Genomic DNA, 13,670 nt, shown 5'->3' on the forward strand with positions numbered 1-13,670 from the left:
TTTTCTAGAATGTTCCTGAGAACCAAGCCGGCCGTTTAAAAGTTCCTGTGTAGGGCTAGGGAAGAAGAGAGAGAGAGCTTTAGCTATGGCAAAGGAAGGTCCGGCTGTCGGCATTGATCTGGGAACGACGTATTCTTGCGTCGGTGTGTGGCAGCATGATCGAGTGGAGATCATCGCGAATGATCAGGGTAACAGGACGACGCCATCGTATGTGGCCTTCACCGACACGGAGCGGCTCATCGGCGATGCCGCGAAGAACCAGGTCGCCATGAATCCCATCAACACTGTCTTCGGTGAGTTCCTAGTAGATCTAGCTCTCGAAAATCGCGGCTCTGGGATCTAGTTTCATGTTTCCTTCGAAATCTTAGATCTAGGATCTAGCTTGCATCTAACTTGCCCGAGATACTTGTTTCTTTAGCTGAAAGTTGAGCTTTTTCTTCCAGATGCCAAGCGTTTGATCGGGCGGCGGTTCTCGGACTCTTCAGTCCAGAGCGACATCAAGCTATGGCCTTTCAAGGTTACTCCTGGCGCTGCCGAGAAGCCGATGATCACTGTCCACTACAAGGGCGAGGAGAAGACGTTCGCGGCCGAGGAGATCTCTTCCATGGTGCTGACCAAGATGAAGGAGATCGCCGAGGCATTCTTGGGCGCCACTGTGAAGAACGCGGTCATCACGGTTCCTGCCTACTTCAATGACTCGCAGAGGCAGGCTACCAAGGACGCTGGTGTCATCTCGGGCATGAACATCATGCGGATCATCAACGAGCCCACCGCCGCGGCCATCGCTTATGGTCTAGACAAGAAGGCGACGAGCGCCGGCGAGAAGAACGTCCTCATCTTCGATCTGGGTGGTGGAACGTTCGACGTGTCGCTGCTAACGATCGAGGAGGGGATCTTCGAGGTGAAGGCCACGGCCGGAGATACTCACTTGGGTGGCGAGGACTTCGACAACCGGATGGTGAACCACTTCGTCCAGGAGTTCAAGCGCAAGTATAAGAAAGATATCAGCGGCAATCCCCGGGCACTGAGGAGGCTGAGGACTGCTTGCGAGCGCGCGAAGAGGACGCTCTCGTCCACCGCCCAGACGACGATCGAGATCGACTCTCTCTTCGACGGCATCGACTTCAACACCACCATCACCCGGGCCAGGTTCGAGGAACTCAACATGGATTTGTTCCGCAAGTGCATGGAGCCAGTGGAGAAATGCCTGAGGGACGCGAAGATGGACAAGAGCAGCATCCACGATGTTGTGCTCGTTGGCGGCTCCACCCGGATCCCGAAAGTCCAGCAGCTTCTCCAGGACTTCTTCAACGGCAAGGAGCTGTGCAAGAGCATCAACCCGGACGAGGCAGTGGCGTATGGAGCGGCCGTCCAGGCGGCGATCCTCAGCGGCGAGGGCAACGAGAAGGTCCAAGACCTCCTCTTGCTGGACGTGACGCCGCTCTCGCTGGGGCTGGAGACCGCCGGAGGAGTGATGACGGTGCTCATCCCCAGGAACACGACGATCCCGACGAAGAAGGAACAGGTGTTCTCGACGTACTCGGACAACCAGCCTGGAGTGTTGATCCAGGTTTACGAGGGCGAGCGGACGAGGACCCGGGACAACAATCTCCTTGGCAAGTTCGAGCTCTCCGGGATCCCTCCGGCTCCCAGGGGTGTCCCGCAGATCACGGTGTGCTTCGACATCGACGCAAACGGCATCCTCAACGTCTCGGCCGAGGACAAGACGACTGGGCAGAAGAACAAGATCACCATCACCAACGACAAGGGCCGGCTGAGCAAGGACGAGATCGAGAAGATGGTGTCCGAGGCCGAGAAGTATAAGTCCGAGGACGAGGAGCACAAGAAGAAGGTGGAGGCGAAGAACGCGCTGGAGAACTACGCCTACAACATGAGGAACACGATCAAGGATGACAAGATCGCCGGGAAGTTGGAGGCTGATGACAAGAAGAAGATCGAGGAGGCGGTGGAGCAGGCGATCCAGTGGCTGGATCAGAACCAGCTGGGCGAGGCGGATGAGTTTGAGGACAAGATGAAGGAGCTGGAGAGTATCTGCAACCCGATTATCGCGCGGATGTACCAGGGCGCTGGCGGAGCTCCGGGTGATATGCCCATGCCGGGCGCTGGAGCGTATCCGGGCGGAGGTGGCGGTGGCGGCGGCGGGGCTGGCGGCGCTGGGCCCAAGATTGAGGAGGTTGATTAAAAACCACACGAGTTTTTTTTTTTTTCTCGTTGTGGCAAACTTTGATTGGATCGATTCTATAATGCTATGATGGCAATCCATTTTTCTTTCCATGATTGCCTAGTGTTTGATAGATAAATGTTGTGTTGGATGCTGGGCACGAACTTTCATCAAGGTGGCTCTCTTACTTGCACCAGAGATATCTTTCCTGCAAATGTAAGAGGATTAAAGTGATTGCATAGCTGGTCTTAAACTTGATTGGTCCAACTGCCATATATGAAGATGTTGAGCACACTTTTCCTTAAACAATTTTAATAGTAAATATTTTTAAAAATTGTTTTAACCATTTTTTTTGGTATTTTCTTACTGCAATGGAGTTGTATTTAGTGCTAACATTAAAATATAGCATGTTATAACATTATTTAAAACCATAAAATTAATTATTAACTAGCATTTAAATAATTAATATTTTTGTTAAATATAATCTAGAAAACATACCACTACTTCTTCAAGCTTCTTCCATTCATTAATGTCGTTTTTGTATATTTCAAATTTTTGTTGGTAAGTAAGGGCCATAAAAAATAATTGATTTCTTTGCATAGTAAGAGTTCCCACCCAAATGAAATTTAAATGAATGGATTGAAAATTTTAAAAAATTACAAAAGTGTTTATAATATGTGTTAAAATGTAAAATTAAAGTCAAAAATAAGATTTAATTATTTAAACTATCATTAGCTAAGTTGTTGTATTGATAGTATCTTCATAACAACAAAATAAATAAATAAATAAATTTATAAAAAATATAAATAAAATCCACTTTATTCAAGTAAAATATTTAGGATGATACTAATATATCACAAGTGTGTGAAAAAATGTTAAGAAACTGTATGAGTAAAATTATTTATTATTATAAATATTACTTATGAGTTTTTTATTCATGCACTATAATATTAAAACTGATAAACTGATAAACTAATAATGTTTGAATGCTACAACACATTAATTAGATTTTAATAGTAAGCTATTTAATGATTCTTAATAGTTAAAGAAGATACTTTAGTTTCCATCTTTCTTTTTGGCTTTAGATTCAATGTTATTGAATGAACTTTATGTAAAGCACCAAACTACAGCTAAAACAATGTGTACCTCGTCTGTAGTTTCTCCAGTCTTGCGTTTAGCAGCATCCTGAGGATGATCCTCACTCTTCTCCTTCTCACTGCGAAGTAACGAAAGGTTTTGCCAGATTCGATCGATACACGCGAATGGAGGATCGTCCTCTACCTGTGAAGTGAGGATTGTGGAGTATCAGAGGCCAAAGTCTCTCTGTCTTCTTGAAGGACAAGCCACTCGCTGTTTGTGCTGTTGCCACTCCTGACTTCATCCTCTGTGACGCTCTCTGCAAATGCTAAATCAACGCGAGTAGGAGGGGATGTTGCTTGCACCTCTTGGTGTTGGGATTGAGCTCAGCCTCTGGAACTCTCTGGCTCTCTACGTCGTGATCATTGTCTTCGTCAATTTCCCAGCTCAGATCTAAAACTCTTAGTCTTAACAAGGTCCGATCGAGCTTGTTGCAGCTTATTCAAACGGTAGAAATAACGGGTCCAGAACGTAACGCTCATCGGAACTGGCAAAGCATCATAAGGTAGTGCGTCAAAGGCATGTTGAGAAAGAAAGCCCACGTATTCTTCCGTGAAGCTCGTGAATAGGCGAGTTTACGAGATGGCCGTGGAGAAATGGAAGTGAAAGTGTTTGAAAGATCTGGTGCTCCAAAGTCTCTTTTTTCATGCTTTATCTCTAGATCAATCATACTGCGAGGAACCGTGAGATGAAGAGGACTATGCCGTGGTTCGATCTCGATAAGAGGTGAGTTTTTTCTTAAGCAATTTACCGACGGATCGACTGAGACATCGCCACAGAGCTTGAGCCTTGAGCCTCTTGGACGCCGGCATCAACTTGTCCACCACTTCATCCTCGCCTCCCCGCCTTCATGGCCTCGTCCACCAGCCCCCCCCCCCTCCTCCCTCTCGAGATCCTCCTCAAGAGCTCACGCACTCCACCATCGTCCAAGCAGCTCCTCCTCCTCCAGCCACAGCAAGGGCTTGAAAAACTCTTTCTGCTCCTTCCAAGTCTTGAGGAACTTCTGGCTTTGATACAATCGATCCTTCTTTCTGCCGCTGGAGGTAGCACCGTGGTAGTCACTCCAGGAGTTCCACTTCGACGGTGCGGGAGGCCAAGAGCGTGATCCCATCTTCTCTTTTCGGCTTCATGCTGTCCAAGTTTTCCTTCACGGCTGCGGGACCAGGTCCGGTATCAGGACGGGGCCATTGGAGCTGCAAAGCTGCTGTGTCCGCCTTCGTCCATGCCAGGCAGGAGCTTCACCGCCTTCGTCGTCTTCTCATCCTTCTTGTCTCCACGCGCTCTACGATTCCAGCAATGATCTCCTTGCAGCTCCTCATGATCGACTGCGCCTCGTCGCTAAGCCCGAGACTTGGCACGAACTTCGAGCAGAGCTTGGAAGATTGTAATAGCAACTTAAGTTTTAAGGCTTAGGCGATTGTTTAAACTTTTAAATATAAAATCTCTCGCGGTCCGCCAAGAGCGGCAGTGATTTCTCGGAAGGGAGCTCCAACCGCTACTTCTCGACGATCTTCTTTAGCGACTGTGAGCACCAGCTAAAGGAGGTGAACGTAGCAGTGCTCGTGATTTGGCCAAAGGTCAGCCTCATGAGAACGATCTGTTCGTCGGTGAAGGACATAGGAGTGGATGAGAGAAACTTATGGCGGTGACTTTGAAGCTCCTGGATCACTGTCGAGGGGACACTTGCAAGAGATGGTCACGTCTTTGACACACCGGTTTGATTCGCTTCTCGAAAGGACCCTGCCGAGCGCTGTGTCCGGTGAAACTTGAAATGGCCGCCAGCCTTGTAAAACAGCAGCTTGACGTCGAGCTCCAGAGCAGTGGAATCCAGCCCGAGTCCAGCAGTCGCGAGTGACGGACGAGAATAAGTTTGGCACCTCTGGGCCGGGATTGATCTGCCAACCTCATCCGTGACTCTCTCCAAGGCCGTGTGGAGCTCGGACAGATCGCCTCCACCGGCATTGGAAACACATTACAAACTTTCTAGGGTTTATCAGCAATTCAACGGTCAAATTTTAGTATATTCTAACGCACTAAATCCTTAGAATATTCTTATTTAAAGAATATACTTTAGTGCAGATTGCTATCAGTATCCTTCTTCCAGATTGATTCAATGCGGCCTTATTGAATGAAGTTTATACTTACATGTAGCGCACCGAGACTACCAGATAGAATGCCAATGCGTCATTCCCACTCCCCCCAATCCTGAGATATAGAAAACACACACAAAAAAGAACTAGAGCTTTGACGATGGCAAAAGCTAAAACGATGTGTACCTCGTCTGTAGTTTCTCCAGTCTTGCGTTTCGCAGCATCCTGAGGATGATCCTCGTTCTTTGCGTCCTTCTTCTCACTGCGAAGTAACGAAAGGTTTAGCCCGAATGGAGGGTCGTCCTTTACCTGTGAAGTGAGGATTGTGGAGTCTCAGAGGCCAAAGTTTCCCTGTCTTCTTGAACGACAAGCCACTCGCTGCTTGTGCTGTTGTCACTCCTGACTTCATCCTCTGTGACGCTCTCTGCAAAAGCAAAATCAACGGGAGTAAAAGGCGGAGATGTTGCTTGCACCTCTTGGAAGCGCTGGAGTGTTAGGACTGAGGTCATCCTCTGGAACACGCTGGCTCTGATCATTGTCTTCGTCAACTTCCCAGCTCAGATCTTCCTCCACGGCATTTGCTCCTGCGCAACGAGTGAGTATCATATGAGAAACACTTACTCTTACTCTTAACAAGGTCTGCTCTAGCATCCTCCGCTTGCTGTAGCTTATTCACGCGATAGAAATAACGGGTCCAGAATGCCTCGTGGTCGACGCTCGTCGGAACTGGCAGAAAGTATCGTCAGGTCGTGTGTCAAAGGCATAGAAAGCCCACCTATTCTCGCGTGGATCTCTTGAATAAAAGGATTCTCTTCCATTAGAAGTTTTACTTCACCTTTCCTGCCATTAAGACTCAGTCAATCCGTTGCTGAATTGCTTAAGAAAAACTCACCTGTTATCGAGATCGAAGGTTGATTTCCATACGGCATAGTCCTCTTGATCCTCTGGTTCCTCGCAGTACGTGCTGTTGTCACACTGCAGTGCATGAAGCTGGAAGGAAGAAAAGCGTCAGCATTGGAATCTTAAGGAAAAAGCAACTTACTTGCGCCTCGTATCTTCTGTACATCCCCTTCCTTGAAAAAAAGACAATGATTGTTTTGATTTGCAACATACGAAACAGCGAAACGTACCCGCTGGAAAGAGGGGTGGAGCTAGCCTCTGAATTTTCAGTAACATCCTCGTCCACTTTTTTCACAGCTTCCTTCACTTGGCCGATAAGGTCCGCTGTTCTGCCAGGAAATAGTGTCAGGGCAATCACAGAAACAGCAGTGCTTACCCTCGCCAAACCGAGCTTCCAAAATCTTCGAGTTTCTGGCCAACAGCTTCAAGTGATTCCTGAGCAGCCAAGCTCCATCAAAAATCGTTTTGGTAGAAAGCTTTTCGATTTTACCTGAGCAACAGCAGCAGTGCTTTCCAAGGAAATTGGGAGATCCTTCACGGCATGAGCTGTGACCTCCGCAGCAACAGTGGTCTCTCGCTTTAATCCGATGCCAAACTCTTGCAAGTCACGCTGATACGCTTGCAAGACTTCCTCCGACTGAAAGACAACGACAAAGGAACAAGGAAAAGCTTTTAAGTTCACGCGAAACTTGCGAGAGCCTTACCTTGGACGTCAAAGACTTCACCAAGCTTCCAAAGCTCCAAGCGCTGCAGAGAATGGAACGACACAGCCATTAAGCTGGATAAATCCGCTGGATCGTGGCTCAAATTTACCTCGACTGCCACGAGTTAGTTCCTCCCTCCGATTGCTCCTGAGAAGAACGAGAAAACGAGGATCAAGCAGCTGGAAATCCCAAATGTAGACTGATTTGGCACGCGCCAGGTCGGATTTCTCCGGCAATTCGCATGCATGGGAGGCAGAATCGCGCGAGGCTACTCACCATTGTGGCGGGCGATGGATGGATCGCGCTCGAGCATGTCCCGCCCTCACAGTCGCTGCCCTAAAACCCCAACTTTGATAGAAGGACGCGCCGTGCACACTTGGATGGGCCAGAGGTCACAATCTTCCGTACAATAAATTGTTCTTCCTCTAGGGCAAGTTTGTGGAGGCGACGCAATCGATCGACCTAGGTATGAGAATGCAGCGCCAGATCTCGAGATAGATCGCGATCGCCGCATTGTAGAAGGATCAAGCAAGTCTTAGTTCTTTAGAGAGAATTCCAGGGGATTTCGACCACTTCTCGATCGTGCCGGGATCGCCGACAGGAACTTAGCTTTGAAGGATAGTGGCTTTCTGGGACGATCGAGAAGGAAGGAGGGAAAAAGGAAGCTTTGGACGGATCGATCTGGAAGAAAAGGAGAAGAATTAGACTCTTCTTTGGAAGATAACTTTTTGCTTGAACGCGGTGCTTTGGGACGCGACAACGATATTGCTTTGCTGCCGCTAGCTTTTCCAAGGCCCTGCGTTTTATGACACGGTGGTCCTCGTCCACGCAGCTCCACGTCAAAGGTAATCGCTGGTCAGCTTTTTCGCCGTGCAAACTTGAGAACTTGCAGCTCGAGGTAGAGTTTATCTTGTTCGTGCTCACTGAGTTCGCCGTCCACACAGGAAGTATCAAGTAAAAATACGAGAAAGGAGGATTTTTGGCTCGATGGCAATGCGAGGAGCAGCTGGTTCTTCGTTTTTCCAGAGCAGTAGCATAAGATTAGTCCAGCAGCAGCAGCGGCAGTGTCACAGGGATAGAAGCAGCGGTAAAGTTCTGCCTGTTAGAAGAGCAGCGACGATTAGAAGCAGTGGCAGCAGTGAGGAGAGCGTCCAAGCAAGAGATTTTGTGGCGCCAAGACCGAATTTGGAGGAGAGGCCTCCAAGGCTTTGCACTCTCAGAGCTTTCAGTCAAGATGGGGGCGACTCGGTGGCTATGGGGAGTGCGTGGGACTCGGCGACTATCACCTCTTCCTCAGCTTTTCTCAAGCAACTGGCGGCGAGTGTCCAAGCCACAGCTCAAGCGCAGGACTTTGAAACGCTCTCGGGTCGCTTTGCAATGGTGAGATCTTTGATCTGTTCTCTTCTTTTTTGATTTCCCATTCATTCGTGGTGTTTGTTTGATACAGGTTGCTTTCGCTGTGGCTTTAGGACTAGAGTTTGTGACAGGCAACAACGTGTTCAAGGGTATAGAAGTGAAAGAACTGGGTGAAACTTTAGGCTTCTCTGCAGCGTGTGTCATTTCCATGGCGGCTTTCAGTGCTGCTTGGGGGGCAAAGAAGCGAATCGGGCTCTACATGACAAAAGGCTGCCAAGATCTCGTCGAGTTCATCCTCACCGACACAATCGACGCCATTTTCTACGACCAAGACGATGACCCCATGAAGTTGTGAGTTAAAAATCTTACATTTAAAAAGCAACTTAGCAGACACAACGATCCTTGACACTTCCATCGAGTGACGAAAGCTTGGCGAGACTCTTCCCTCTAAATCCTGTGTGAGGGGATCTGAGCCCTTGCTCCTACATCCAGGGCTCGCAACTTCCAAGATCATCGCTAAGCACCTCCTTGCGCATGGACCGTATCATAGCTCTTCCTTCGAAAGCTCCGGTGGCTGATACAATCTCGTGGACTAGCCGGAAGGCTGACATAGTAAGTCTCATAAATGATACTTTTACCCTTGAAAACAGTTTTACTCTTTGAGGAGTTTTAACTGAGTTGATCCTTTACTCTAATTGCCATGAAATATTTATTACCTTTAGAAGTGCTCTACAGTGAGGCAAAAGATCATTCAAGCAAGACAAGTTATAAATTAGAATTCTAGCTTAAAGGTAAAAGTAATGATAAAGATATTAAAAAATTTAGGATTTAATAATAATAATAAATAATATTATAATTTATAAATACAAAATTAATCTAAATGAAAACCTAAAACACTTGTGAAAGTTATAATTGTTTTATATAAAATTTTGTATAGGGGAGATTTTGCAAATTGTGCTGCCCTCATAAAGGTTATTTTATTGCATGATAATTGCAATAACATCATTGCAGGTAAGGAAGTTAAACTAGCCCAAAGGCTAAATTATTAAATTGAAAGTTACACTAATAGGTACTAGTTTAGGTAAGTAGTATATTCACCTTCTTAATTTAGATAAAAATGTTTCCATCAATTAAATTAAACTTACTCAGTTTTTTAGTGCTCAAATTTGTTAAACATGTTTTCACATTGAAGGTTGAGTGGGGAAATATGTATTTCCAAATGGTGGAAGTCTTGGTTAAGCATATGTGATGAGCATGAACTAGAGATTGTATGACTTGGTTCAACTGCTACTTTACCATTAAGGAGGTTTATTTATCCTATGCAGGAAAGATTTTATGAGTTGCTGGTATGAAAGTCTATGAGGCTAAAAGTATTGGTTCTATTCTCATCAAGCTTAACAATGGCATTACACACCAGATTGACCATGTTTTCTATGTCCCAGAAATGCAGAAAAAATTTTATCTATGGGAAGCCTTGCTCATACTAGTCTTCAATTTTTGGACATCAACACGGTATTACTTTTTATCTTGATGGGATCAAGATGATGCACAGTAGCAGGTATGCTGATATTTACATACTTGATGCTATTTTAGTGTCTCCTCCTCATATATTATGGCCAAAGAATCTAAGATGCAACAAAAATGTATGGAATGAGTTATGTAGAAATATCACATACACTTAGGGATTGATTCCTGATCCTCTAGGAAAAGATCAAGCTTCTTTTACATTAAATCCTTCTTTTGTTAATAAAGTTATTAAGGATCAGTAGTCCACCAGTTAGGATAATTGCCTTCTAAGCAATAGATTACACAAAAGAATATTTGCAATAGTTACTCATTTTATGCACTAGAGAGTAGAGCATTTGGTATTTTAAAGTCCGTGGCATTTGGTGGACACTTCCACATCAAACAGAAAGTGGTAGTTCTGCACCATCAAGCTCCCATTCTCGTTGCTACTCTCACTAGCAATAATCAAGAGGCACGAGAGATCTAGTTCAGATCGAGAAGGTGGCGTCCTCCTTCGCATAAACCTTGGTGCTGTTGATATAGACACCATGGAAGTCTGGCTAGTAAAGATCCTTGATGCGTCTCGAGATCGGGGTGATTTTTGGGTGCTAAAATCGGGTGTGGAACCCGGAGGAGTATCAAGCTCGGGCAGAACGCCGGGAATGGATGGTAAATGTGTGGCATCGATGCTCCAAGCACAGCCCTGAACCTGGAAAGACCACACCGAAAGCTTACAAAGTCTACTTCTCTGGAAGTTCATACCTCTCAAAGGTGGTCCCTGAAAACGTATCCCGCCGCCAGGGGGCCAAACACAAGGTCAGCGTCGAGAAAGCTACACTGCGAGGAGGAGGAGGAGTGCCTGCGATTGATCATGTCTTGTCGATGGATCCCAGGCAGAGAATCAGCTGCCAGGGCTGGGGCCGCCGCTGCGCCGATAGGCCAGGAAATGGATTATCACAGCCGCCGCAGTCTCCAGCTTGCCCACGGCAATCTGCGCAAGGCTGACCTGCTCCAGCGTCGCAATCCTGGCCAGAGCATCCGCATTGATGATCTGCCAATCCAGAGCGACGACGAGAGGAATGCGTGATTCTAGTATTTGGCTTGCAAGTATTTACAATATCGAGAAAAGAATCGAACCCAAAACGTTTGTTTCGGGAGACCGATGTCCTAAATGACTGGTCTAAGCTGTTTTTGTGAGCTGGCGAACCAGAATAATGACTCCTTATTGAGCAAAAAATTTTAGCATAAAGTCCTTGTTGGTTGGACTCTTCGGCATCGAACCCGGGTCTTCTACAACGGTTTACCTCTACACTTACCTGATAGCCATCATCTCAGCAACCGGGTTCCAGTAATATAATACCATACCATGTAGCTGAACAATATGACCATATGACAGCGTTCTTGTTAGATCGCCCACCAGACGAGATTATCCCCCGCATTCGTGCTGCTCGGCGTTTCGTCCTGGCAAAGCCCCCTCTTGGATTGTGGAGTTAGGAGGACTGGAGGAATCGATCATCGTGGTAATGGATCGTCAGAGTTATGGCCTGGGTTGCAATAGAGCAATCTCCACAGCCGCAGGAGCTTTGCGATCTTCTGCTGGTGTGAATCTCATCAGTCCCAAAAACTCCACGTTTCGGCAATCCAACGAAACCTGTAGCGTGTGGCCATACAAACGAACATACCTCGGTATCATCCTCGGCTGCCTCGATGCCTGGAGAGTAACAGTCACCATCATTTGCCCGAAACGAAATAACAATGGATCCCTTTACATTCCCGCTGCCAGCCAAGTACCGGCTTGTGTAGAACTGACCCCGAGCCGGAGACCAATCCACCGGGGCTCTCCAAGTGATGCCGAGATCAAGCTCGCTGTGTGTGAAAGAGAGCCTGAAGAGGACGCGAGCACCCGACTTGGAGCAGGGTTGAGACTGAAAACACGACTGTCCACGAAGTTGATGCCTGTTTCTTCGCTGAGATCTCCAGCCAAGTGCTTCGCCAAGCTCTCCTCCATCTCCAGATAGACACTACTTGTAGTTGCGAGCGGGCACTTGCCTACCAGCTTTGAGCCAAACATCCTGGAGAGTGTCCAGTCTTTCAGCTTTCGCAAAACAACCGTCAAGGTTTGCTCCTGCCTTCTTCGTCCCGATCGAAGTCACAGGAAGTGATAAGCAGCCTCTGGGAATGGTACATACCACTGTAAATCGTCTGCCTGTCCAGGAGCGTCGTGAGCCCAGCCTTGCCTCTACACGGGAGAAGCGTGAGCCATGGCGTAAGGTTCTCCGTACAGAGTGCTTCTCTCGGGAGTGCTCCATACCTCGTCATCGAGCTCTTGCTCCATTTCTTTCCTTTCACCACCCTCTTCATGCCAGGAGCGTCGAAAGCTCCTCCTCCTCCTGTCCGGTTTGCCTCGGGCCTCCACGAGAACCACGGCTCCAAGAACGTAGTTGGCGATTCGAGGAAGTTGATCGATGCGCAAAAGAGGCCCGAGAGAGCGTGCGTGAGGTTTCCCCACGTCGAATCCACCTTTGCCTCTGGAAATGCCGTGAGCTCCACTCCCACTGCGGCGAGCTGCGCGATCGGATCGCCCACGCCCCAGCGCTCGTTGTTCCCTCGCCCTTGCGTGAAGGAGAGCTCCATTTCTTTGATTCGAAACTTCCGGACCTCATCATCGTTTCGGGATTTGAGGACTTACGAGCTGGAAGATCGAAAAGAAAGGGCAAAGGAGGATCCATTCTTTAGGGTTCTTCCAACCATAAGAATGTTATGGACAGTAGCTCCGATTTTACCTTCGACCACTGAGAAACGTACTTGGAGTAGAGTTCGCACCTTTGGAGGGCATTGAGATCACTCTTCTGAAGGCCATGAGTGTTTGCACTGTGCTGGGAGATTCTCTCCAAGGGCAAGTAAATCTGTGCTTGAATTCTTTCTAGTAGTTATGGCACTAGCATTTTACCGAGTTTATATGTATGGAAAGTGTGGAGACGCATTTGATTAAGCAGGATGAAATACGATGATCACTGTCTACGTGTCGCATGAGTGTGGTAAGCAAGCAATCCACCTCTATGCATACTTATGTCTAGAAGTTTAGCACATATATTGGCACGGAAAGTTGCAATAGACATTTGTGATAGAGCCGGGTTCCAGAGCATAACCCTAGGAAGGCTTGAAATCAACAAGATCACCTTCTCATGGTTTTAGATGCTTGTTTTAATCTTGAAGTTCTTTGAACTGATAATCACATTTACAAGTTTGTAGTTGGTTGTGGGTGGAAAATTTATAGATTAGTATGTATGGAAAATGCAGGAGTCTCTTGATGCATAGGATGTGCTTGACAGCATGTGCTATAAAATAAACGTGATCACTTGATAGTAGCCTGAAAAGATATTACTAAATAAGAAGAAAATTTATTATAAGAATTTATCAACATTAAATCATAATTAAAAAAAAGAGTTTAAATTGATATAGAATATACCTGAATATTCTAGGCATATCCTTACACCCACTATTCTTAAAATATTTTCATAAAATTTAATTCTAGGTTTAATGGTATTAATTTAAATTTTAAGTTTACAGGCTCAATCCAAAGGCTCTAATTATTAATATTTTTGTAATTAGTATTACAAAATAGAATTTAAACTATTTATTCTAGAATTTAATTATCAGAGACTACCGTAAATTTCACCAACTTAAAACCAAAGACCATCCAACATTAAAAAATTACATATCTTATATATATATACACACACACACACACACACACACACGTACACACCAAAATAATTTCAATATTAACAACTA

The 13,670-nt window shown here is 46.4% G+C and overlaps 3 protein-coding genes across 4 annotated transcripts; 2 read left to right on the forward strand and 1 right to left on the reverse strand.

Moving 5' to 3' along the window:
* The first annotated feature begins 47 nt into the window (after positions 1–47).
* On the forward strand, positions 48–2,295 carry LOC9648681 (heat shock cognate 70 kDa protein 2). Its single transcript, XM_002976173.2, has 2 exons — positions 48–293; positions 444–2,295. The coding sequence occupies exons 1-2, from the start codon at positions 86–88 to the stop codon at positions 2,201–2,203; spliced, it is 1,968 nt and encodes a 655-aa protein (XP_002976219.1). The 5' UTR covers positions 48–85; the 3' UTR covers positions 2,204–2,295.
* A 3,024-nt stretch (positions 2,296–5,319) lies between these two features.
* On the reverse strand, positions 5,320–7,345 carry LOC9648682 (BSD domain-containing protein 1). Its single transcript, XM_024681347.1, has 14 exons — positions 7,290–7,345; positions 7,123–7,160; positions 7,014–7,056; positions 6,800–6,946; positions 6,686–6,744; positions 6,540–6,638; positions 6,452–6,482; positions 6,302–6,399; positions 6,185–6,249; positions 6,037–6,135; positions 5,883–5,993; positions 5,719–5,833; positions 5,596–5,671; positions 5,320–5,524 (listed from the first exon to the last, which is right to left on the reverse strand). The coding sequence occupies exons 1-14, from the start codon at positions 7,290–7,292 to the stop codon at positions 5,504–5,506; spliced, it is 1,005 nt and encodes a 334-aa protein (XP_024537115.1). The 5' UTR covers positions 7,293–7,345; the 3' UTR covers positions 5,320–5,503.
* Positions 7,346–7,455: 110 nt separating this feature from the next.
* On the forward strand, positions 7,456–8,762 carry LOC9648683 (stress enhanced protein 2, chloroplastic). 2 transcript variants are annotated; one of them, XM_024681348.1, is made up of 3 exons: positions 7,456–7,911; positions 7,958–8,393; positions 8,461–8,762. In XM_024681348.1, the coding sequence occupies exons 2-3, from the start codon at positions 8,001–8,003 to the stop codon at positions 8,722–8,724; spliced, it is 657 nt and encodes a 218-aa protein (XP_024537116.1). In that variant the 5' UTR covers positions 7,456–7,911; positions 7,958–8,000; the 3' UTR covers positions 8,725–8,762. The 2 variants fall into 2 exon arrangements, with proteins under 2 accessions (XP_024537116.1, XP_024537117.1); XM_024681349.1 differs by having other exon boundaries at positions 7,456–7,858; positions 7,906–8,393.
* The last annotated feature ends 4,908 nt before the right edge of the window (positions 8,763–13,670 follow it).

This window comes from Selaginella moellendorffii, unplaced genomic scaffold (genome assembly GCF_000143415.4).
Source record: "Selaginella moellendorffii unplaced genomic scaffold, v1.0 SELMOscaffold_30, whole genome shotgun sequence".
Taxonomy (NCBI): Eukaryota; Viridiplantae; Streptophyta; class Lycopodiopsida; order Selaginellales; family Selaginellaceae; genus Selaginella; species Selaginella moellendorffii.